The sequence below is a fragment of the Gopherus evgoodei genome, chromosome 4, assembly GCF_007399415.2.
Source record: "Gopherus evgoodei ecotype Sinaloan lineage chromosome 4, rGopEvg1_v1.p, whole genome shotgun sequence".
Classification (NCBI taxonomy): Eukaryota; Metazoa; Chordata; order Testudines; family Testudinidae; genus Gopherus; species Gopherus evgoodei.
The window spans coordinates 42,037,514-42,063,316 of NC_044325.1; the positions used below are offsets into that span (position 1 = coordinate 42,037,514).

At 46.4% G+C, this 25,803-nt stretch overlaps 1 protein-coding gene across 26 annotated transcripts in view; it reads right to left on the reverse strand.

Moving 5' to 3' along the window:
- NRXN3 (neurexin 3) overlaps positions 1-25,803 on the reverse strand; it is a 1,499,321-nt gene that overhangs the window by 765,251 nt on the left and 708,267 nt on the right. For all 26 annotated transcript variants that reach the window (XR_003999960.1, XR_003999959.1, XM_030559000.1 and 23 more), the window contains one exon: positions 1,021-1,140. Coding sequence is in view for 24 of the 26 variants with exons in the window: in XM_030559000.1 (XP_030414860.1) it covers positions 1,021-1,140 (120 nt within the window). In the remaining 2 variants the exon portion in view is untranslated. The remainder of the gene's footprint in view (positions 1-1,020; positions 1,141-25,803) is intronic.

The window sequence follows — 25,803 nt, forward strand, 5'->3', positions numbered from 1 at the left end:
CCCATGAGAGGAATGGGGGTGGGGGGGTACATTGGAGGATCCGGTCTTTGGGGAGAATTTCAGTCCCAGAGGTTTGGTCAGACAGTTCTAGTGGGCAAGGGTAGAAATGTTACTCAAAATGAATGAGCACTACAGTAAATACAGCACAATACTGTAGGTATTGTAGTACTGGCCCACAATGCTGTACCTACTCCTGTGTTCTGGACCGTTGCAGTAAAACATTGTATTTTGTAAAATAAAGGAAATTGGACGTGATGGTCCAGAACTCAGCTGCTTCCTTTAGATGTCAGCAAAGGCTATTGAAGGAGGGGAAATTATCTACACACAGTTCACAATTTTTTCAACTTCATTATTAATCAGAGGCCTTAGGGCAGATCTGATGAGGGGAGAACACTCAATGTCTTTGAGCAAGGGAGTTCAACATTTGGAGGAATACAATCACATTGCTCTTCCACACTTAATCTCCCATCCCAATTTTAACCAAAGCACTTCAGTATTGGGAGCCCAAATCTCCATATTGGCAGAAAGCCAGCACTTCAAGAATCCTTGTTATTCTCAGGGCGGAGTGATGTCCAGCGGTTTCATTTGGGGGTACGACTTTATCTTAGGGATTCAGATGAAAACAAACCCAAAACAAGACGCTGACCACAAAACTATATGAACCAAAACATGCCAAGTTTTGTACAAGTCTCATTATTACCCAGCATGTGTAATTATGCCAGGTTTCTGTAAACCCAGACATTCAGTGGTCATTGTCATTAGATCCCTTTGTAAAAATGAAAACAGGAAGTGGACATTCAGCAAGGATTACATGAAAACTAGATCAAAGAGAAAATAATCTACTGGATATTGCTTCAAGGAATCCGGCCTTTTAAGTTTCTTTCTATGAAGCAGATGATTTGGCTTTGCTATTGGGAAAGCTGTGTTCTGGAAGTACCCAACCTAATTGTTTTCTGTGCCCCCGCAACACACACCTCGCAACTCCCTACTAAGTCCCAGACAGGAAAAGCTGGCACTCACGGTCATTGCACTGGCTACCAGAGTATGAAGTCATGGAACAGTCGCAGGTAAAACCTTCCCATTGCTGATTACAGATGCCCTGATTTGCACAGGAATCTTCTTGGCAGGTGGTGCTCGGTCCTGGAAATGGAACAAGAAGGAAAGTGTGAGACAAAGCCAGCAGGAATGGTTAATTGGTAGCTCTGCTTCATCATCCTCATGACGCAGTAGAGAAAAAAGTAACCCAAACACTTTTTCCATTCTTGGACATGCAACAGAAATTTAGGGTAAACAAAACACACAGGGAACTGCACGCTCAGCAACAACCAGCAACCGGTGACACACCGCAGAAAGGAGCAGTGAACAACACCACATTGCCTCTTACGCAGGCTCAGCGGAAATGCTTAATCTGGCTAGCGTTCAGCCAATGAGGCAGAGAGCCATCATGTTTATCCTGGTCTTTTCTCTATCTGACTCTTTGGCAGTGACACTTCATTTGAAGCAAGGGTAGCCCATTGGGCAGGTTGGTCTGAAGGCTGCCCTTCCTCTTTGTTACAAAGATGCAGGCTTTAAGGAGAACTAGGCCAGCAGACAATGCTTCAGCTTTGTCCAAGCAACCTGGCCATTTAGATCAAGATGAAACTTTGCAACCTGGAACCTGCACTCTCACCAGGTTGCTCCTTTGTATTAAAGGTGAGAGTTACTGCACTCTGTCCCATTTTACATCGGGCTGTCAGGGAACCTGCCATTAAGACCTTACATGGACAGAAAATGGGAAACTCTGGTTGAATGGTTTAACTCTTCAGTATGAAGAGTTTTCAGCTCTCCCTTTTGGACTGCATTTGACAACCAAACATGTGTTCATTGCTAGGCTGTTCTGGGGGACAGTCTAATATCAAAATCCTGCTCAGAGATACTCTGCTAGTTTGACACACATAAGGTCAGCAAAGAATGGTTACCAGGCAAAAGGAGCTCAGCTCCTACTGATCTAACCTCCTTCCCCACTCCCCCAAGATGAAAAAATGTGACCCCAGTGATTTGCCCTATGCCACACCCCAAACGAGTGGCCTAGACAGGAACAGAACTTTGGAACCCTGAGTCTCAGTCCCTGCTCTAACCACAAGACCGTGCTCCCTACCATGAAAATAGAATGGATCAATTTGACTGTGAGTGATCTTTGAATTTCTGGGCTTTACATGCCTGCCTCCCGCCTCAGGAATCCCTCTCTCTCAGCCTCTCCTGATCACTTCACATCTCAGCTGTCACAGGCAGAGGGATCCTGTCTTGCTTCTTTTACAGCAGCTGTGTCCTCCCTGAATAAACTGGGTTCACTGAGCAAATTTAAAAGTCAAACTTTCTGACTGAGTGCCTGGGACAAACCTGAGGCCTTTCTGGCTGCCCCTCTAGCAGGCGTCCCACTTTAGACTTGCCTGTTGGTGAAGTGCCATCAGCTGCCCACTGTTCTGACAGAGCAATGTGAACAGCAGTAGGTCAGGAGTATAACTGGCTATTAGTGCAGCAGAAAAACGTTGAGCTTTTGTCACAAACCAAACTGCTCTGCAAAAAAGCCTCAGGAAAATATAAAGGCAGTTCGGTTGCGAACATCTACATGTCTGACAAAGTGCCCAAGTGAATTCAGCTATGGAATGGGGGTAACAACAACAGGAAAATGGGGCACTCCAGGTTTGGAAGAAAGGGGTTACTCTCTCTTTCACATGCAGCTAGGTGCATGTGTGTGTGCGTGTCTGTGTGTGCGTGTGTTTTTAGCTACAGCTGCATAAATCCTGATGTATGCAAATGCAGTTCTTCCAGATTTTCAGCAATGTAGACAGAGAACAAATTTGACCATGTATATGTGCGTGAATGTTGAGAGAGAGGGAGAGAAAGAGCGCATGTGCGAATAACAAACACATTCATTCTCACATACACAAACTACATTTATATAGATACACAGAGAAAGACATAAGTGGGCTGCATGGGAGATCTGATGCCCACTTCAGACTTACCCTGACCCACACAGAGGAAGAGAGGTTAGTTTTACCCTGGCCCACACAGAGGAGGGGATGTTAGTTTAACAACCTGAAATAGATCCTCGGCTGTCATTTTTGCCTAAGATTTTCTGAGTAAGCCAAGGAAGAGGAGAAGGGACGTAAAGGGAGCTACCTTTCTTCCATACTGCAGGACACTGAAAAGCGCGCGCGCGCGCGCACACACACACACACACACACACACACACACACACACACACACACACACACACACACACACACACACACACACACACACACACACACACACACCTCTCCCTAGCCTAACCCCAAACCCTGTTGTCTGTGAAATATTGGTGCTTTCGGAGCAATTTACAGACAAGTTAAGAAATCCTGTTAATATTTCCACAACACTAACGATGCCCCCACCTAGCACAGCTTTACCTAGCAGCTAACTATTTCTAATTAGCCTTTATTTGTCATTTTTCTCTCCACTTTCCATACTGTCCTAAGAAACTTTACTTTATTTCAGGTACATGGATTTGGCAGCAGAGATCATTCAGTGGGGATCACCTCTGTTGGGATGCTTCAGAGAGGAGGGAACAGAATGTTCCCTAGGAAGAGGCTGAGTCAGGAGTATCAGTAATGACTTGGGAATCTGAGCCACGTCCTGACTGGTACCATAAGAGGCTGTCGCTAGTCAGTGGGGGCACAGGGAGCACTGAAGGACATAGTAACAAGGTCTCCTAACAGCATTTTACAGTGAACAACCATGATATGGGTGTTATGTAATGCTGATGGAGCCTTAAAAGTAGTAAGGAAAAAATAAAATAGCCCAGTGACGATAGTCTGAGGAGGAATTTTAAAATCCTCATGACACTTCACAGAAAAAGCTTGAAAATATGCTGGATTTAGAGTTATTTGTGATGGCACAGCACAGATCTGGGGTATTATACCTTGCCTCACTCCTTAGTACTATGGGACATTTACATGGTAACAAAATCCTTTATTCTGAGAGTTCATTTGCTCCTGCTACTTACAGTCCTTGCCTGGTATCATAATCCTCTGTTTGTGACATCAGAACTTCATCAAGAGCAACTAACAGGGTAGTCACAGGGGATTAGTGCTAGGAAGGAAAGCAACAGGAGCACATGAGGGATTATAACCCCCAAAATCCTGTTTTCATGCACTTACCCTTCAGTGATAATTGATGAGGATGGGTGGCAGAAATGCAGAATTTATGTATACAGAGCAGCAGAACCAGTTCTAAACAACATGTTGCCAAAGATCTCCACATGGTGTCAGAAGCTCCATTTTTAATGCTATTTGTTTGGAGATATTTACGACATCTATTAAGTACAGTTAAAATAAAGCTTTAGATTTACTCTAGAAGCCCTAGAAATAATTGCATCTCTCAGATGTAGAGAGAGACACAGACCAACTTGTGTTGGTGAGAGAGAGAAGCTTTCGCATACAGAGCTCTTTTTCAGGTCTGGAAAGGGAACTCCCAGATTCACACAGAAATGCAAGATGGAACCAAATTTTTAGCATAAGTAGATAATGCATATTGTAAGGGACCATTGAAGGTAGAGTGGCCCACTACCACCTCTGCAGTCATAGCACAAAAAGGGGGTTACAGATTGTTGTAGTAAGTGTGACAAACCCAGACCAGTCGGGTACAGGAGTCTGGTACAGGGCAAATATACTGGTCACTGGATGAGTAGTTTTCTGTTCCCTGAGTGACCAGAGCAGGGGCTGCACTAGAGTAACCAGGAACCTGCTAGAACCAGTTCAGGCAGACAAGCTGATTAGAACATCTGCAGCCAATCAAGGCTGTGGGCAACTATCGTGTATTTTAGGCCGCAATTTGTCAAGTCAGTCTGGAAAAATACTGGGACCCTTGCTATAATCATGTGACTGTCTGAGTTTTATCTGACCTTGCATAGTACAGTAAATAGTGCCTTTTATGGTGTTTTACAGGATTGTTGCTTTGTGCATGCTGCGCGCGTGATAGTATGCTTTTGTCCAATTATATGATTAGTATGTATAACGTCAGTATGCATGGCCAGTCTTTATGTAACTGAATTTGGCTATATAAGGAGGCAGAGGTAAAAATAAAGATTAAGATTTTCTACTTGCTTACAGCTGTGTTGTGTGATAATTTTTCTGTGCTCCGCATTGAGACGCCACAATTGGTGACCCCGACGTGATCCGATCCGGCAGGACCTGGTCGGAGTGCTCGAGAGAAGAAAAGCGGAGGTGGTGGCCGCGGCAGGAGGTACCGAGGGGATATCGGCTCCTGGTCGTCCGAGAGTGACGTTCGTGAGCTCACAGGTGAGCGGCCGCATATTATAAAAAGAATAATGGGTTCTGCATTGTCTGTAGAGGAGAAGACGGTGCACGAATTTCTGCTGCGTACAGCAGAAAGGCAGGGAGAAAAGATTTCCCCTGAATCACTGTCCCGTCTGCTTAAATGGGGGCAGCGGCGAGGATTTTTTATCACCCCGAACACTGTCTTCGACAAGACTGTTTGGGAGCGACTTGGGTCAGATCTGTGGGAGTCGGTCGCCCATGGCAATAAGGAGGCTGTCTCCCTTAGTCAAATATGGTGTAAGGCAAAGAAGATAGTGGAGACACTCGCTGCCGAAGCAGGAGTTCAGGCTGCTGTGGAAGAGATTTTCCGATCGAAAAAGACGAGTGAGTCCCCTGCGGTGCCGCCTGAACCACCCGTTGTGCCCCCGGCTGGGGATAAGGATGAATCATCTGTGGTGCTGCCCGAGCCGCCCGTCGTGTTCCCGGTCGGAGCTAAAGAGTTTTTCGCACCAGGAGAGGACACAGTTATCCCTACCGCGCCTGGGTTTGACCCTGATGGGACTGGTATCGATCCTTGTACGGTCCCTCTTCCTTCGGATTCGGATAATTCCTTTGGCAAGATGGATATCGATTATCCTCCCTACTCGGAATCCGTGGAGTTTCGTGAGGAGATGAGACGGCAGGGACACCAGCTACAGGAAATGTTGAATCACTTGTCCCGCATGGCGGGAGAGCCTGTCCCTCCTCAATCTCATCTTTTAAAGACTTTGCAGGATTATGAGAACTATAAAGTCCATAAAACTAAGCCACCGGATAACGCCTCGCATACGGGCGGTGTTGCCGTTCCCTGTCGCACCTGTGGAGACTGGGCGTGTGGTGTCCATGGAACTCCATCGCCGGATGCTTCCTGTCCTCGTTGCTATCGTTTGGGATGCCGTGGAGAGTGTGGGCAACCACCGGGTCGACATTTGACAGCGCCCCCGAGATCTTTGCAACCTTCGAACCACACCAATCCTTTTCTTAAACAGCCCCCCGCGGTTCCGCCGCGTCCAGCGGCTGCGCCCGCAGTCCCACCACCCGCCCGGCTGGCGCATTCCTCTGCGGGTGCTGGAGCGGGCTCACCTGATCCGGTCCGACGATGGCATGGACTTATAAAAGAGGCACGCATAGAAGGAGAATTTTTACCCAGTGCCTTTCCGGTTATTACGCCGGACCCAAATAACCCTACCCGGCGACAATGGGCACCATTGGATTGGAAACTCATTCGTGAGGCACAGAAGGCTATAATGTCTTATGGCATGGATAATCCGTATGTGCAGTCCCTCGTGGAGCAGGTATTCGTTGGGCAAGCTATGTGCCCCTACGATTCATCAAAGTTCGCCGATATGCTTTTAACACCCACTCAACGGTTGTTGTGGAAGGATAACTGGTTAAAGCGTGTGGAGCTGGCTATGCTACAAAATATTGAATTGGATATAAATAATCCGCTGCATTTCGCTACTCAGGATATGCTTATGGGAGCTGGTGCCTATGCGGATCCACAACGGCAAGCTCGCCTTGACCCTCGGATATTACAGCAGTCGCAGAGACTGGCTTTGGCCGCCTTTAAAGATGTGCCTCAAATTGGTAAACCGATTCCACCGTATGCAAAAATTGTCCAAGGGCCGTCAGAGCCTTACTCAACATTTCTTGATCGACTTCGAGAAGCCATAGACCGCTCCCCAAATTTAACAGCCGAGGCGAAAACAGCGGTTGGGCTTGATCTTGCCACACAGAATGCCAACGCCGTTTGTCGTCGTATCCTAGCCACCCTGCCAAAAACTGCTTCCCTGACTGAGATGGTGGAGGCCTGCAGCAGAGCGCCAATCTATGAAGAAACAGATAAAGCAGAGATACATGCAAAGGCTCACGCTTCCGCGTTGGCGGTGGCCCTTAAGCCTTTGGTAAGATCCGGTAAGCCTTCCCGCCCGTCTGGGGTTTGTTTTGCATGCGGAAAGCCGGGGCATATGAAAAAGGATTGCCCAAGTAAGAATGCGCGAGCGGGGACTGAAAATACGACAAAGGCTTTTGCGGGAACCTGTAATCGCTGTGACAAATTTGGGCACCGTGCATCCGAGTGCCGGTCTCGTTTTAAGAAGGATGGCACACCGCTTCAGGGAAACGGGACGCGGAGCGCCCGCCGGGGGGGCGCGAAGATACAAGTATCTCCCAACCCCAAGCCGGTTGTTTGGAATACCTCACAGGAGCCACCCGAGGAAGTGCCGGAGTGGACCTGGCCACAGCCGCAGATGTAACGTTGGAAAACGATAAGGTGCAAGTCGTTCCTTCGGTAGTAAACGGCCCCCTGGGATACGGACTTAGTGCTCTCCTGATCGGCCGTTCCTCTATGTCTAAACAAGGAATCTTTGTGCTGCCTGGCCTTATCGATGCGGACTATACCGGAAACATCGGAATAATGGTCCGGGCCCTCTTTCCTCCGGTTAATATTGCAGCTGGCACTCGTATCGCCCAGCTAATCCCATTTCGCAGTTCCGTGCCAAAGACTAAATTAATGGAACGTGGCCCTCATGGATTTGGCTCCACAGATTCCCCACAGGTAGCCTTTGCCATGACAGTAACTCAACGTAAACCTTCCCGGATGGTGTGTCTACATGGCCCTGATGGCCGCCAAATCCGACATGATGCCCTTTTGGATACTGGAGCTGATGTGACTGTTGTTCCAATTCAGTTTTGGCCCGACTCCTGGCCCTTACAAGATGCCGCGACCTCGGTTAGGGGCATTGGTGGAACCCAATCCACTCATATCAGTACGTATTATATCACAATTTGCGACGATGAGGACCCTGCTACAACCGCAAAGGTGCGTCCTTATGTTCTTTCTGCTCCCGTCTGGCTTTTAGGTCGTGACTGTTTAAGTCAGTGGGGAGTCGTTTTGCAAAACTCACCTTTTGCTTAGCGGCCATTGAGGGGCGGCCGATCCTACGGTTAGAATGGTTAACTTCTACTCCAGTGTGGGTCGCTCAATGGCCGTTACCAGCTCACAAGCTCGCCCGTGTACATGAATTGGTTCAGGAACAACTCGAAAAGGGCCACCTCGAACCTTCTTTAAGCCCCTGGAACACTCCTATCTTTACTATCCCCAAAAAATCAGGAAAATGGCGTTTGCTGCACGATTTACGAGCAATAAATGCAGTTATGAAGGATATGGGAGCTCTTCAGCCAGGCTTACCCACCCCTACAATGCTTCCACGCAACTGGCCTTTACTTATAATCGATTTAAAGGACTGCTTTTTTACGATTCCTCTTCATCCAGACGACAGGGATAAATTTGCCTTTTCCGTCCCTTCCGTAAACAAAGCTGAGCCTGCTCAGCGCTATCAATGGACAGTGCTTCCGCAAGGCATGAAAAACTCACCCACCATCTGCCAGTTTTATGTGGCCTGGGCATTGCGGCCCCTTCGTTCTGCACATCCTGACTGGCTTATTTATCATTATATGGATGATATTCTTTTTGCTGCAGCAACTCTTAATCCTGAGACAGCTATCTCGGAAATTACCTCTGTACTGCAGTCTGCTGGCCTCACTATAGCTCCGGATAAAGTTCAGCGACAAGCGCCTTATTTTTATTTAGGCATGCGCATTACGGATTCCATTGTGCGACCTCAAAAACTGACCTTTAATCTTACTATTCACAATTTGCATGATGTTCAACGTCTGGTTGGCGACCTGCAGTGGGTCCGTGGGCTTTGCGGCATTTCTAATGAGGATCTCGCTCCCCTCCTCCAACTTCTTAAAGGAGGCCGTGATCCAGCTGAGCCTCGATCCTTGCAACCATATCATGAAGCTGCTCTTCGTACTATTGCCGATAAGATCACCCTTCGGTATTCCGGTCGTATTTTTCCGGGATCGCCTGTGTCCCTGGCAATACTTTCCAGAGATACCTCCCTAGAGGCGCTGCTTTTTCAATGGCTTCCTGATCTTCCTGATCCCCTTGTTTGCCTTGAATGGATTTTTCCCTCTTCCCAATTTTCCAAAACAGTTACTATTCGATTGGAGGCTATTGCATCGCTCCTCATGACTGCTCGCTCCCGTACCGTTGCAATTACGGGAGCCGATCCTGATGTTATTTATGTGCCTTTTAATGCTTCGTTATTATCTCACATTTTTGCTACCGATGTTTTCTTTGCTGTTGCCTTATTAAGTTACACTGGTCGACTTACCAATCATTATCCCCCTCACCGCCTTTTATCAGTGACAATTCCCTTGGAAAAGGCTACCATGCAACAATCTTCCCCTGTCCAGGGACTTACTGTGTTTACTGATGCAAGCGGCAAGATGGCTCGCGCCGCCATTTTGTGGTATACTGCCGGTGCCTGGCATCATGAAATGGTGGTCGCTGAAGGATCTTTGCAAGTGTTGGAATTTCAAGCCATTATTCGTGCCTTTGCTAAGTGGCCTACCACCCCTCTTAATATTGTTAGTGACTCCCTCTATGCTGTGGGTGTTACGAGCCGCTTGGAACGTTCTCTTTTAAAACAAGTGCCTAATCCTGTCCTGTGGCAGGCCCTTTTAAAACTTTGGCATTTACTTGATGCCCGCTCCTGTCCTTATTTCATTACTCATATTCGCAGTCATTCTGGTATTGTGGAAGGTTTGGCCCAGGGTAACGCCCTTGTTGACCAATTGGTTGGTTCAGTCCATGTTCCTGATTCCTTTGCTCAGGCTCGTCTTTCACATGACTTTTTTCATCAGTCCGCTCGTGCCTTAGCCAGACAATTTAAGCTTCCGTTGTCCACTACCCGTGCCCTTGTGGCCTCTTGCCCTAGTTGCCAGCAATATGTTTTGCCCCCTTCTTTTGCCTCCGGTGTCAACCCTCGTGGTTTGTCCTCCTTACAGATTTGGCAAACTGATGTTACCCTTTTTTCTGAATTTGGCTCCCTTAAATATGTTCATGTTACAGTAGATACCTTCTCAGGATTTATATGGGCAACGGCACTGGCCAGTACTGGCTCCCGAGATGTTATTAAACATTGGCAGGTTTGCTTTGCTGTTATGGGCATTCCCGCGTCCATTAAAACTGACAATGGTGCTGGATATATCTCTCGTCGTACAGCTCGCTTTCTCTCTTTGTGGGGCATTTCTCATGTTACCGGAGTTCCTGGCAACTCCACCGGTCAAGCTATTGTGGAACGCTCTCATGCCTCCCTTAAATCCCTTTTGTCAAAACAGAAAGGGGGAGTTGCCCCCGATGCTGATCCATTGTCCCGTACACCTCATGCTCGCCTTTCAAAGGCTTTATATGTGCTTAATTGGTTACAGGTAGGACCCCATAATACCCCACCGGTTATGCGGCACTTTGCTGGTGCTACAGGCCAAGATTGTCAATTGCCCCGTCCACAAGTCCGATGGTTTAATTATGCAGATCAAAAGTGGCACGGTCCTGTGGACTTATTAACATGGGGAAGGGGTTATGCCTGTGTTTCTACCGCTACAGGACCTCGCTGGCTACCTGCGAAGTGGGTTCGACCGTGGCTTGCCCGCAGTAACCCGGAGCAACCATCGACTGACCCACCGAGTGATCCATCAAGTGACCCGGAGGACGCAGACCAGGACGACGATATTCCAGACCTTCGTTTTCTCTTTACTTAAGATCAAGATGTGTTGGATAATTGGACTATTGTTTTGTACGATTTTAATGCCTGCTGCAGCTGCGCCGGATTTAGAACAGCGCTTGCGTTATAATATTTGGGTGCGCTTGGCTAATGTGCTTAATCAGTCTGAATTTTGTTTAACTGTTGCACCCGATATGCATGGCTTGTTGGGAACATGCCTTGTGCCTGTCTGTAAGGCACCTGAAGATATACCTATACCAGAAAATTCCGGCTTGTATAATTTGCTTGGTTATCGAACAGCGTCCAATAAATCAATGATACAATATATCACAATGTCAAATTGGGGCACCCCTCGCCTTTCTCTTCCCCCGGATGCTGTGCAGCTTTATACCCCCTTTGTTGCTAATTATCCCAATAATACGTGTGCGCGCATAGTGAATTGCTCCAATCATCGCCCAGTGAAAGGCTGCCTGCGCACTGGGTTAGCTCATTGGAATTGTACTACCCCTCAGAATGTATCTAGCAATTATGCTCATGTCCCCTTGCCTAGTGGATGGTTTTTTACTTGTGGAAGTCGTACATTTAATTACATTCCTGCCAATTTATCTACTGCTCAGTGTTGTCTTAGTCGTCTGGTACCTATAATGCCTTCTGCAACCTTACTTGATCGAACCACCCATGTAAGAGTTAAGCGACGTGCTTCCCCTTTAACCCGTGAATGTAATGGGAATGTAACCCTGCTTAGTAAGGCTGAATATATTTCTTTAGCTGCTTCATTGGTGGGTCTTCCGGGTTTGGCAGTGGGATATGGAAATAATTTGGCTGAACTTGCTTGTTTGCTAGCTAAAACTATTAATACTACATCTAGTGCTATTGGGTTATTAAATCAGGAGCAGCAGGAATTGCGACATGCTGTCCTAGACAACAGAGCCGCAATTGATTTTTTGTTGTTGCAAGAACATTTGGGATGTGAAGCTGTAAAGGAAATGTGTTGTTTTAATTTAACTGATAATAGTAATCGTATTCAACAGCAAATTGCTATGCTTAAGGCTTATGCGCTAAGCATAAAACAAAATGATGATCCCCTGTGGGCGTGGCTCGCAGGTTTTGGTTGGCCCAGTTGGCTTGTGTCACTTGCTCATACTTTTATTATTGTTTTGCTGGGTGTGTTGTTATTAATACTTTTTATTCCCTGCATAATTCAGTGTGTTCAGCGCAGTTTGCAACGTCTTGTTGATTCTGCATTTAATAAAAAGGGGGGAATTGTGGGCAACTATCGTGTATTTTAGGCCGCAATTTGTCAAGTCAGTCTGGAAAAATACTGGGACCCTTGCTATAATCATGTGACTGTCTGAGTTTTATCTGACCTTGCATAGTACAGTAAATAGTGCCTTTTATGGTGTTTTACAGGATTGTTGCTTTGTGCATGCTGCGCGCGTGATAGTATGCTTTTGTCCAATTATATGATTAGTATGTATAACGTCAGTATGCATGGCCAGTCTTTATGTAACTGAATTTGGCTATATAAGGAGGCAGAGGTAAAAATAAAGATTAAGATTTTCTACTTGCTTACAGCTGTGTTGTGTGATAATTTTTCTGTGCTCCGCATTGAGACGCCACACAAGGCAGGCTAGTCAGGGCACCTGGATTTAAAAAGGAGCTCACTCCAGTCAGGGAGGTGGGAGCCAGAGGAAAGGAAGTGTGTGTGAGAGGAGCTGGGAGCAAGAGGCACAAGGAGCTGAGAGTGAGAGGATGTGCTGCTGGAGGACCTCTAGCCACGGCTGGGATTCAAAAGGCTCTGGGCTGCCAGCAGCGGCAGGGAGCCCAGAGCCCTTTAAATCTCAGCCGCAGCCAGGCTTCAAAAGGCTCGAGCCGGGTAGCCCAGAGCCCTTTAAATCCCAGCCGCAGCCGGTAATCAAAGGGCTCTGGGCTGCCTGCAGCCGCGGGAAGCCCAGAGCCCTTTATATCTCAGCCACGGTCAGGATTCAAAAGGCTCTGAGCTGCCCACAGTCACGGGGAGTCCAGAGCTCTTTAAATCCCAGCCGTGGCCAGGAGTCAAAGGGCTCTGGGCTGCTGGCAAGAGCTCTAGGCCCTTTAAATCCCTGCCCCAGTCCCGCAAAGCTCTGGGTTTCCCCAGCCCGCAGGAGCCCCGGGACCCTTTAATTTGCCCGACAGCTCCCAGTCACCTCTTTAGCTGGGAGCCCCTGCTTGATTTAAAATCAAGTATCACCTCCCCACTCCCAACTTTCCTTTTTAGCCCACAGCAGTTTTGGTGGGGCAGTGCTGGGGAAGGAGGGTTTGTTTCTGCAGGGCTGGGCGGTGCTGGGGCAGGGTGTTTCCGCGGGGCCTGGAGGTCCTGCAGGGGGGTGTTTCCGGGGGCCGGGGGGGGTCGTCCCTCAGCTGTTTCTTTGGAGTAATGTGGCCCTCGCCACTTTGAGTTGTGCAGGCCTGGTCTAAGAGGACAGAGGGGCATGCTGGGGATGTGGCATGGCAGAGCAGAGTGCTGCTACAGTGGATCTTCTTCTGGAGTAAGGTCCATGAGGAGCCCCTCAACTGTTCTCTTGAAGCTCTAATTTACTAAGTAGTTCAGGCTCAGGGAGCTGCAACTGGCTCCCTAACAGTCCTTCCTTCTCACAGTTGAGCATCCAGACTTTTATTTCTCATCAAGGCTATTTGAGCAGATGTACGTTTTTTGTTGTCATCTTTTTTTCCACCCTGCAACTAGCACAAACAATTGTGAAGACCATCTAAACTGTATGAGCCTGTCTAAGTAGAATGCAAATACTCTACACTGTGGATGTCAGGAGAGCATCTCCTCATCTTTAGAAGTATGAGTCGTCAGGAGGAAAGAATGTAGGTATATTGCCTGAGTGATATGAAAGGGAGAAAACACCTTTGTAAGAAACTCTGGATACGGATGCAGATAAACCTTGTCTTTGCAGAAGACCACGTATGGAGGAGCAAACATTAAAACATGATCACCTGGCAACGGTGATTGCCACTGTCATAAACAGATAGCTAAGGGTTAATGTTATTTTACCTGTAAAGGGGTAACAACAGTAACCTGAAACACCTGACCAGAGGACCAATCAGGAAACAAGACTTTTTCAAATCTGGGTGGAGGGAAGTTTTGGGTGTGAGTCCTTTGTTCTTGGTCTGTTCTTTTTCTCGTCTCTGAGAGTGAGCTTTCTATCTCCTGGCTTTCTAATCTTGTTTCCGAGCTGTAAGTACAAGGATAGGAAGACAATAGGTTTATATTGTTTTCTTTTGTATTTACATGTGTGTAGTTGCTGGAATGTGTTAAATTGTGTTCTTTTGGAATAAGGCTGTTTATTCACTTTTTTTCTTAAGCAACTGACCCTGTATATTGTCACCGTTATACAGAGACTATTTTTAATGTCTTTTTATTTCTTTTTTATATAAAGCTTTCTTTTTAAGACCTGTTGGAGTTTTTCTTTAGTGGGGACTCCAGGGAATTGAGTCTGCAGCTCACCAGGGAATTGGTGGGAGGAAGAAGTCAGGGGGAAAATCTCTTTGTGTTAGATTTACTAAGCCTGACTTTGCATACCCTCTGGGTGAGGGGGAAGAGAGATTAGACCTCTCGGTACTTGTGTTTCAAGGACTGGAAGCAGGGAATCTCCTAGGGTCGTCCAGGGAGGGGAGCCTGGGAGGAAGTAACAAGGAAACAAGGGGAGGGAGTTATTTCCCTTTGTTGTAAGACTCAAGGCATCTGAGTCTGGGGGTCCCCCAGGGAGGGTTTTGGGGAGACCACAGTGAGCTAGGCACTGTATAATTCCTAGCTGGTGGCAGTGATACCAGGTCCAGGCTGGTAACTAAGCTTGGAGGTTTTCATGCTAACACCCATATTTTGGACGCTAAGGTCCAGATCTGGGAAGAAATGTTATGACAGCAACCAAAAAGGCTTCCTTCACCTACTCACCTGGCAGCGGTGATTGCCACCAAAAAGGCTTCCTTCAGAGAGAGACATAAAAAAGAACAGGGAGCTAGAGAATCAAAGGAAAGACCCATTAGTTTTGACAACACCAAGTTCAAGTCCAAAGGGGAAACAGGATCCTCTATCTGAGGGTACAACTTTTCAAGACCCTTCATAAACCTTACTGACACAATGTTGGAAAAAACTGAACAATTATGAACTTTGAGAATGGAAAGCCAAAATAGCTGCTAGATGAATCTTGACTGAACTAGTGGCGAGACCTTTGTTTTAAGAAAAAGAGACAGTCTAAAGTATGATGTAGTGGAGACTGGACCACAGAAACCCTCTTTTGCTGGGACCAGATGAAGAATCTCTTCCAGTTAGCCAGGTAATTATTCCTAGTGGATGGTTTTCTACTATTTAAATAGGACACCTGAAACTCCCTTTGAACAAACCTCTTCCTGGGAGGTTAGACCTGGAGCATACAGGAGGGCCTGAAGGTTGGGGTGGAGGAGATCATCATGATCCTAAGAGATCTGATGAGAAAGTCAGTGGAGCTTTGACCCAGAGGGACAACAGAGTTGATGCATGACCTGAGCATAGTCCTAGCTGATTTTCAACAATACTCTTGGTATGAGTGGGACTGAAGGAAACTAGTACAGGAGCATGTTTGTCCAGAGCAACAAGAAAGCATCCTTCAGGGACCCCAGGCTGTCATCTTGTTGAGAACAAAGCCAGTGACATTTCCTGATGACCTTCATTACAGGGGAGTCCCCCACAGCTAGAAAATAGACTTGGCAAATGGAGAGACCACTTGTTGTGACTGGTAAATAATCTGCTGGTCTGCCAGATTGCTCTTCACACCCATACAGTGAGAAGCTTTAGGATTGACTGAACTGGCAATGCACAAGTCCCACAGTTGATTGCCTCTTGGCACAACAGTGCAGACTGGGCCCTTGATTGCCTGTTCACATAGAATACAGCTGTTGTATTGTCTCTAAATATAGGCAGGCTTCCTCCTTTGATATGGGGAATGAAGGCTTGACAATGGCCCTCAGTTTTCTGGCATTTATATGCAGAGTTAGATCCTGTGTAGACCACAAAGCTTGTGTCTGCAGGGAACCCAGATGAGCCCCATAACCTAGGGTAGAAGCCTCTAACTAGGGTTAAAGCTGGTTGAGGAGGAGCAAATGGCACCACTGACACACACATTTGAATGTTTTGTCCACCGTCTGGAGAGGCCAGGATTTGAGGGGGCACTTGCACCATGTCCAGAGGGTGATGAATGGGTGAGTAAACTGAAGCCACCCATCCCAGCAGTTTCCTGAGATGGAATCTGACATGCTGGACTGCATGAGGGCATATGCCCCAGAAACCTGAGGCAATTTCACAACGTTATGGTAGGATGAGCCTTCAGGTCTAAAAACAATGGCCAGCATCATCTGGAATCTTAACTGGAGGGGAAGGCTTGGGCTTCCGTAGAGTCCAAGACAGCTCCAATGAACTCTATTTTTTGTACTAGAGACAGGACTGACTTCTCTGCACTGATGAGCAAGCCGAGGATGTCAAAGGTGAATTGGATGACAGTCATGGTGAACAGCCCGAGTCTTGGATCAGCCTCTCACAAACCAGTTTTTCAGATAAGGAAACACTTGAATTCCTGACTTTCTGAGGAACGCTGCCACCACTGCCATACACTCTGTGAACACATGTGGGGCTGTGGACAGACCAAATGGTAGGACTGCAAATTGTTAGTGGCACTGGTTGACCACAAACATTAGGAATTTTCTGTGGCTCTTTTGTATTGCCACATGGAAATATGCTACTTTTAGATGGAAGGCAGCATAGCAGTCCCCAGGATCCAGGGAGGAGATAATGGAAGTCAGCATGACCACGCAAAACTTTATTTTTTTCAGATGTTTGTTGTTGAGCTGTCACAGGTCCAGTATGCATCTGAGGCCTCCTTTTGCTTTTGGGATCAGGAATTAGTGGATATAAACAGCTTCCCTTTGAGTAAGTTCAGAACCTCCTCTATAGCTCCCAACTGGAGGAGAGATTGCAGCTCACAAAGGAGAACTTCCTTGTCTGAGTAGTCCCTGAAAAGGTATAAGGAGGGGAGTTGGGAAGCAGGGATAGAAACGAACTGGTGAGTCTGTGGTGATTAGAAAGCAAGCACATAAGTAGTGGGATAGCCAGTTGGTAAACAGAAGGGTAGACAATGCTGGCACTGTGAAAGTGGTGTGCTATCCTTGACAAACACATCAAAACGTTTGCTTAGAACTCCTGTCAGGAGGAATTAGGATCAGCAACAGAAGAAGAATGGGGAGGTCTGCTCCTATAACTGCTGCTGTTTTTCTTCCCTAGGTCCTGGTGGCAAAGCATAAACGCAGGAGAGTGGTGTGGCTGCTGAGGTCAAACTCCTTTTTCTTTGAGACAGATGTATAAATGGCCAAAGATTTGAGCAATGCCCTGGAGTTCTTCAGACTACGCAGACTGTCAGTTGGCTCAGAAAAGCATGGTGATGCCTCAAAAGGCAGGTCTGGTATGGTCTATTGGACCTTCGGAGGGAGACCTGATGACTGGAGGTATGAACATCTGTGTATCATAATGGCAGATGCCATGGCCTTAACTGCAGAGTTGGCAGCATCCAACACTGCCTGAAGTGAGGGTCTAGCCACTAATTTACTCTCTTCTGCTAAACCAAGAAATTCTTGTCCTGCGTTCTCTGGTGATAAAATTGACTGAGATGGAGACTCCTCTGGCCCATCCAAGGAGAGGTTCATCTGAGCAACATCCTCTTGCTCAGTAACAAGCCCTGTACAGGACATCATCTGCTGGTGTACTTGGCAGGATGGTTTTTCAGGCCTACTTGATGCAGCAGAGGGGTGGGTGTGGAGAGGACCTGGATTTAGACTGGCATCTCCAAGGGTTGTTTCAGAACAGCCACTAATAAGGCCTAGGGAGCCAAAATTCCATGGCTAGAGGTTGGCCAGGATGGTCCCTGCTGGGTAAGCCCTCAGAGAGGAACAGCAAGGCAGGTGACATGGCTGTGAGATGTCTGAACCAACCTCCAGGTTCTAAGATGAATCAGCTTCTTCTGACTAATGGGTGGGCTGATCCTATCAGTGCCAGTGATCGGTGTCTGGAGCTCGGGGACAAATCATTGCTGGTTTCCCTCTTGATGACACCATACGAGGAACTCAGATTGCTCTATTGTAGTGGCTGGCAGAGTTTGACCCATGGTCATCAGTATCGGGTGAGAGGATTTCTATACCACTGGTGACACCAGTACCGAGAGGCTCAACAAGTTCCTTGCTGGAGCTTAAGTCTCCAGAATTGACAGGACTGGGACAGCCTCTGGCTGGTGGGGTCGATGGAGACTGCACCGATGAGCTAGATGGTGCCTATGCTGGTGCCATAGTCGACAGTCCCTTCCGAGCAGATGACTGCTTTGTGGAGTGCCTTGGCTTTGAATGCCCTCTCTCATTGTCCACGTGCCTGCCAGGCTTCACTGACCTCAGAGGCCAATTTGCAAGGTTTCTTCCTCAGCACTGGGGAAAGCAACTGGTGCTGGCATTCAACCAACACAGGCAGCACGCTGAACGCTGAAGCGCTTGGCAGCTGCTGTGAGCAGGAAGGCTCTAATGGTGGGCACAGAGCTGCCTCCATGAGGAGCAATTTAAGACTGGATGCCTTGTCTTTCTTCATTCTAGGCTTAAAGTTCCTGCAAATCTGATACTGATCCCTGATGTACGACTCCCTGAAACACTTCAGGCAACTGGTGAGGGGGTCACTGACATTGGTTTCTTGCAGGAGTGGCAGGGCTTGAATCCCAGTGACTAAGGCATGCAACAGTAACAGTATCCAGAACAGGAACCACAGCATCAAAAAAAAATCACTTGAAAGAACACTTACAACTATTACTAACACACCATCAGCTACTAAGCTAGAACAAATGAGTACGAACTCTATACAAATAGAAGGAAAAACCTTGCAATGACAAGAAAGGATGCTCCAACCACAGTCATGGGCAGTAAGAACGAACAGAGAAGGTTCGGGAGTGGCTCCGCCCTTTATATCAGCATGGGACAGCAGAGGGTTACCACTCTAATGTATACCACCACAGAAGGGAAAAAGTCTGACAGTGCACCAGGTGCACATGCACCTGAAATGGAATGGACATGTGCAATCACTCAAACAAGAACTATGTAATAAGATCATCTCCTTACCCATCAATCAGCAAATCTGACCCTGCTTCATTATGCATGTTATTTTACTAACAAAGGCCTATGTTTTGGACTCCATTTAAAGCATGTAGGGCCAATACCACACTGGGAGAGCCAGCAAGGCTGGATTCTGCCTCAGGCATCAGCTACATTAGGCCATTTAATTCCAAACCAATGCTCACTACTACTGGGGATTAAGGAGGAGGCTGAAAGAACCGAGCTTAGTTTTTGAATCATATGTGAACATAGGAAAAAAAATCTCTTTGATGTATAAATTAAGCAAATTTGGAGCTCGATTGTCCACAACCTCACACTGCATCACTCCAGTGCAAAGTGGGTGTAAAACACTTTCAGATAACAATGGTGGCATTTTTCACCCATTTTGCGTAATTGTTTACAATTATACAAGACGGACATAATCGGGTCCTGTGGCTGGAATCACACACAGCATAAATCGGGAATCCCACACAGCTATGTTAGCCAAGCAGGCTGAAACCAAACCTTAAAAACAGAGACAGATTTTCCAAAAAGTGCTCCATACCCACAACTGACAGAGGATTTTTGTAAAGAGTTCGAATTCCACTTGAACACCTAACTAAAGAGCCAGGTTTTCAGAAGTGCTCAGTGCCCAGCAGCTTGTATTCTCAAGGACTCAATCACCAGCATGCTGAGCAAACCTGGCCATGTATTTAGGTGCCTTAATGGGAGCTGAACTCTCTAAACACCTGACCCCATTGTGGGTGCGGAGTCTTGCAGAAAATTCTGTTCTCTGCATGTGCTTGGCTGTGGAATTTAAAGGAGTAGGACAAGCTAAGCTGAACACCCCCGTTAACATGTCACCCAAAGAATACACATTGCACTCATAGTGACAAGAGAGGATTAGCAGCAATGCTGCCCCACGGAGAATGCCTTTATACCTACTTTATAGGTTTTATGCACAGATCCTAACACATACAGTCCCGCTCTGAGCATCCTGAGAAGGTTTTGAGGAGATCATGCCCTGGGTGAGTGGGAACAGAACAGAAATGGCTGCACAACAAAAGCTGACCTGCATAAAAGGGAATATGTCAGATAGGGGGGTGGGGAATGTGGAGGGAGGGATGTTGGAAGTGAACAACATTAATCAAACACAGAAATTCAGAGCAAAATAAGGAGGGGGAGGAAGAGAAAAGACTGAAAATGCTGAGTGTGAACAATAAAAGTATAGTTAACTGGCTTCCTTCCACAGCACCCTTCCCCAAATCAAAGCAGCCCAGAAACAGTGCCAGCAGATCTCATGACATTTTAGTGTTCATGAGTGTTCTGAGGTATCCAAACTCAGAGCAAAGGTTGGTTTCCTGAAACTGAAAAACCATATCATGCATACAAGACACTGTTTACTGCTAAGCTTCAGCAAGCCCAGTGTTCTGTATCTGAAAGGCAAATATCCCTATGGCAGGGGATCACAAGGGAAGGCTTAAGGCCTCTCACTAATCCTAGGCCCACTATGGAGTGAGTCTTCATCATTGCTCAGAGCCCCTTAACTCCTGGGCATCAAGGGTCACCCTCTGCATAATCTGATACACTTTGGGATCTCTTCTGCCTCAGAAATATGCTCAGAGCTCCCATCTGCCTCAACAGCAATCACACACCCACCTGGACAGGTGAATGGAATCTGTAGCCTGTACAGGTACAAGGAGCTATTGGCAGAATAACTAGAGGGCGACAGAGATTGAGGTCTGAGAAGTCACAAGGTATCTGATGTAGGAACATCAGCAGGAGCCTGCAAACCTCCCAGCCCTCCCTGCTGCATTTCAGTGGAGGCCACAGAGCAGCTTTGCTCCAAAGCTACCTACACTTCCATGTATTCCCGAGGTCCCACTCTGCTCCACACATTTCCATGTGTCCCCTTCCCTTTCATGCAAACACACTTCAGAAATCAGCCGCACCGAGTGCTGAAGGCGAGGGGTGGCATCTGACACCTCTAATCTCAACCTCCAAAGAGACCAGGAACTCCAACTGTACAAAATGCCTGGTCAACCCCAAACTGGGGAGTGGAAGCCAAAGACCCCAACTAATCTGGTCTCTATCTAGGATGGTGTGAAAGGTGCTTTCTGTTCCTCTTCCCTCCACCCCACAATCAAAACCTGGGTTAAGTTAGCAGTTAAGGCATAGGTTTTTTTGAAGTGATTGAACTGCTATAGATTGTGGCTTCAGGATTCCCCACTACAGAACTTTGATGTACATTCTCCATGGTTTCCTTTTAATTTTGAGACCCCTTCTCTTCTCTTAGTGTGACAGGATCCTGTGCATTCCTTTAGGGGTGTTCCACTTTTTCCAGTCCTTTACACATTCATTTATTGATGTACCATGGTAAAGTTACTTTGGCTCTTGCAAAAGGGAATCTGACAGCACTCCCTACTTCAGAGCCTAGCACTGTTACACCCTCACTGACCTGAGAAGTCCCTGTTACTCCATGTTGCCACTTGTGGGACTAATGTCTTCCCTTCTCCAACAGTTTCAGATTTGCCAGGGAGATGAAGATCATAACTAGGGCCCTACCAAATTAATTCACGATCCATTTTGATCAATTTCATGGTCATGGGATTTTAAATATAATAAATTTCATTATTTCAGCTATTTACATCTGAAATTTCATGGTGTTGTAATTGTAGGGATCTTGACCCAGAAAGGAGTGAGGAGGGGAGAGTGTCACAAGGTTGTTGTAGTGGGGTTGCACTATTGCTACCCTGTTACCCTTACTTCTGGCTGTTGCTGGCAGCAGGGCTGTCTTCAGAGATGGGCAGCTGGAGAGCAGCGGCTGCTGGCCTGGATCCCAGTTCTGAGGGCTGCCAGCAGCAGCGCAGAAGTAAGGATGGCATGGTACGGTATTGCCACGCTTACCTCTGCGCTGCTGCTGGGGAGGCACGGCCTTCAGATCTGGGCACCTGGCCAACAGCCACTCTCCAGGCAGCATAGAAGGGTGGCAATAGTGCAATCCCCTTCAAATAACCTTGTGATACCCTCCACACACACACAGAGCCCGCATTTAGGTCAGGGCCCCCAGTTTGAGAAATGCTGGTTTCCCTCATGAAATCTGTATAGTATAAGGTAAAAGCACACAAAAGACTAGATTCCATGGTCCATAACATGTTTTTCATGTCTGTCAATTTGATAGGGCCCTAATAATAACTAAAAGCTTGCATGAGAAAGAAAAATCTATCTTTTTCCACCACACTCTTGAAAGCTCTCGAAAGCTCAGTGAACTCAGGAAATTTTGCCTTAGTTCAGTATTCTCCAATACAATCATATCTGTAAGTATTGCAAGAATTTTGAACCCTTTGTGACTTCTAGTACAACAGTCATTCAAACACAAGGAACTTTCAGAACAGGAGAGCAGCTCTGGTGATAGTGGGATCAAAAGTGCTGCTATAGTTTAATAACCAGGATTTTCTCTTCCGCCATAGGGAAGAGAGGTGTGTGTTCGTGTGTGTGTTCATGTTCATTCAACCACTTTCTCTCTTTCAGTTCCTTATAAGCATCCTTAAAAGATTATCCTTGCTCACACCTGTTATCTTCCAACCCATCTCCTGTTATCCCTTCACCTCTGAGCTCTTGGAATAAGCTACAAATACTGCCAAATGTCTCTTTTTGAACAACTTCCTGGATCCCCTTCAAACCTGGTTTCCTCCCTCCCCACCCCACTGACGACATTCTCAACAAAGCACTCTAATGACCTCCTTTGGGCCAATTCTTGGTACCTCAACTCATCTTTAACCTCCTTTATCATTCTTTAGCTTTCAAAACCATTGATTCCTCTCTCCTACTTAATAAACAGTAAGTAATAATATCAGATGTCAATGAGAGTTTCATGCATGGATAAACAGTAGGAAATGGTCCTAAATACTTTATACTTATTGATGAACCATCCAATTCAAGGTTTCTAATAATCAAGTAAAAATGATCATACTTGACCTGAGATCCATGGGTACTAATTGCTGTCAATATCTGCATGTTTGTAAAGTGCTATATAGCACTAAGTGATTTTAATTGTTGCTAACAGAGAGTTTTGTAAATTGAAAGTCAAAAGACTTTTTTCCAAACCAGTTAAAATTAGAAATGTCTCTCTCTCTCTCTCTCAGTTTTTCAAAGTCTGCATCATTAAAATGGCCTTCACCATCTCTTCTCCTCCTTAAGTGGGGCTGAAATTAAGAATCCAAGTTGGCCCTTCTGTCCTGTAAAACACTAATGGCCATCTGTATTTTATCAACCAGCTGTTCAGTGGCAGCTTTTCATCCTGAACAATCGTCAACCATTTCAGGAAATCAATCTGCACAATTATGGATACTCACAGTCTATGATGCAGTCAAACCTCTTGAGCCACTGAAAACACCCTCCTGGTTACCGAGTTCCTCCCCAAGCCCACCCTCACTCCCAGAAGGACTGAGAGTTAGCCCCCTTCCTGCTGTCTCAGAGGTGTGACTGCATCTAAATGGAAGGCACTAGAGGTTACACATAAGGTATCTTTCAGTCCAAAATGGTAATGGGAACAAGAACCTTCTCTACCTTGCAGGTCAGCTTTGGTCAACTCAACTTTGTTAGCAAAAAAAACCGGAAAAAGCAAAAACAATAAACCAGAGGTTAGTAAAAAGGCAGATAAACCAGAACAACATCACTGAAAATAAACAAACAAAAGCAATTAGCATAATCAACACAGCCTACAGGCAGGATGAACACACAGAAGAGGGGCACTGCAAACAAAACGGACAAAGGGGGAGTAGGCGGAAGACAGGCAGCCACTGTTGCCTTAATCCATCACACTAGAATGCTGCCTGGTTTTGTATCAGACGACAAGGTACTGATGATAGGGGAAAACATATTTCTCTCTCACACACATACACACACAAAAACCAGAACAGAACAGCAGCATTCTATGATGTACTACCAGTTACACAAAGTACCCCCAGCCTCCTGTGGTGGTTACTGATCATATCAGGAGTCGCCTTGTCCCCCACGTTAAAAAATACTTAGAATCAATTTGAGTAAAAAAAACCATCTATTTGACATTTAACATGTGAGCGAGGACTATAGTTATTGCCTTGCAACATCCAGATTCAGGCTGGAAACACAAAGCTGCTCCCCATTGGCTTTTTGTCTAAAGCGAATGCAGGATAGGTGAATGCTGAGGGATTGACAGTCTTGGTGACAGACATACTCTTCATCTCCTCAATAGGGCCTGGCACTGGGTGGGAAGTGACAGTGGGAACTTCCTTCACATGCTGCCTTATGCCCAGGGGCCTCACCTGGCTCTGGAAGAAACCTACACACTTGAGAAAAGAGGGCAGTTCAGTCTCTGTGGCCCACTTACTTCTTGGCAGTCGCAGCAGTATATGTGACACAGAGAAAACCGTGATATTACCAAGACAGAACTAGGACCAAGTTGCATTCAGAGAAAGGAGCACAGAGAAGAAAACCCACCAAACGTTGAACTGGTGGATACAGATGAGTTCTCCCCAGCGACAGGGAGCACTCCTGTTATGAAGACGCCACATAGATTATTGATGTTTCAAGTTTTGATTTTAAGTGTTCGCTTTCAGCATGAAAAGGGGAGTGGGGATGGGGACAAGGAACTGCTCCTGAATCCCAAATTACACATTTCTATTAGCCATCGCTGTGGCAAGATTATTTGATAGAACACTGGCCCTAGTCATGGGTGGATAAGAAGTATGCACTCACCTCGGTGGCTTATTGTTCTTAATAAGAGCTACTACTTAAGAGCTAGCACTGAATCTTGGCTGGTGTTATTTTTTTGCCCTTCTCCTTTTACATTTTACTGCTCTATAAGTTGGAATTGGCAATAGAAGCAAATATGCAGTTTCCTGTGGTTCCAATAAAGTTTAACATCTTGAACCTTTGCTATCATTTTATAAGCCACAGTCCACGAAAAGACTCGAGATGGCAATTACCTCCCCTTTCTAGCCATTCACATTTTTTTCCCCCTTCAGAGCAGCTCCATTACACAGACCCATAAATTTTCCCGAAGTCTCTCAAATGAAGAGGGACAGCTTAACTCATTTCTCCAGGCCTTTTTCCTTGCCAGTTAGTCCAATAAACTGTCTTCTGTGAAGAACAAATGAGGACTTTCTTGCTGCCCAGCTCCTCATCTTCCTCCCAGTGAAGCTCTCAGGGGGGAATTTGTAAAATCACTTTTCTCCATGTCAACAGAATACAATGTTATATTGCACAGAGGTGTTGCCAAGCTGCATCAAATTACTGTTGCATCAATTATCCCCTCACCCAACATGGCCAATCCCTGATGCTTTACAGAAAGGTGAAAAAGGACCATACTTCACCTCATCAGGTATGCAATATTGAGGAGTGAAATCCTCTTTGACAGCATCCAGTGATCAGTTTACAAGCATGAGATTTGATTAACTTCCCTCTTCCCCTGCTCACGATTCTCCATATGCAAAATATACTGGTCACTAAAAAATCCACCCCCACTGTTTGATTCAAGTACTTCATGCAGCAGTGAATTCCAAAGATTAACTATACATTGTGGTACGTAGCATAAGATTATGACTTGACTGCAGGATTTGGCAGAGATTAAGCTGAGCTAAGAGAGAAGGAAGTCCATCACAAGAGCAAAATATCTTGAATAGTAGTATAGGAAACACTCAGCCTCCAGCCAAACAATTGCTTGCTCTTTCTGTGAAGATGTTTAGCTGAGATCTAACTTGCTGTCAGTGGGA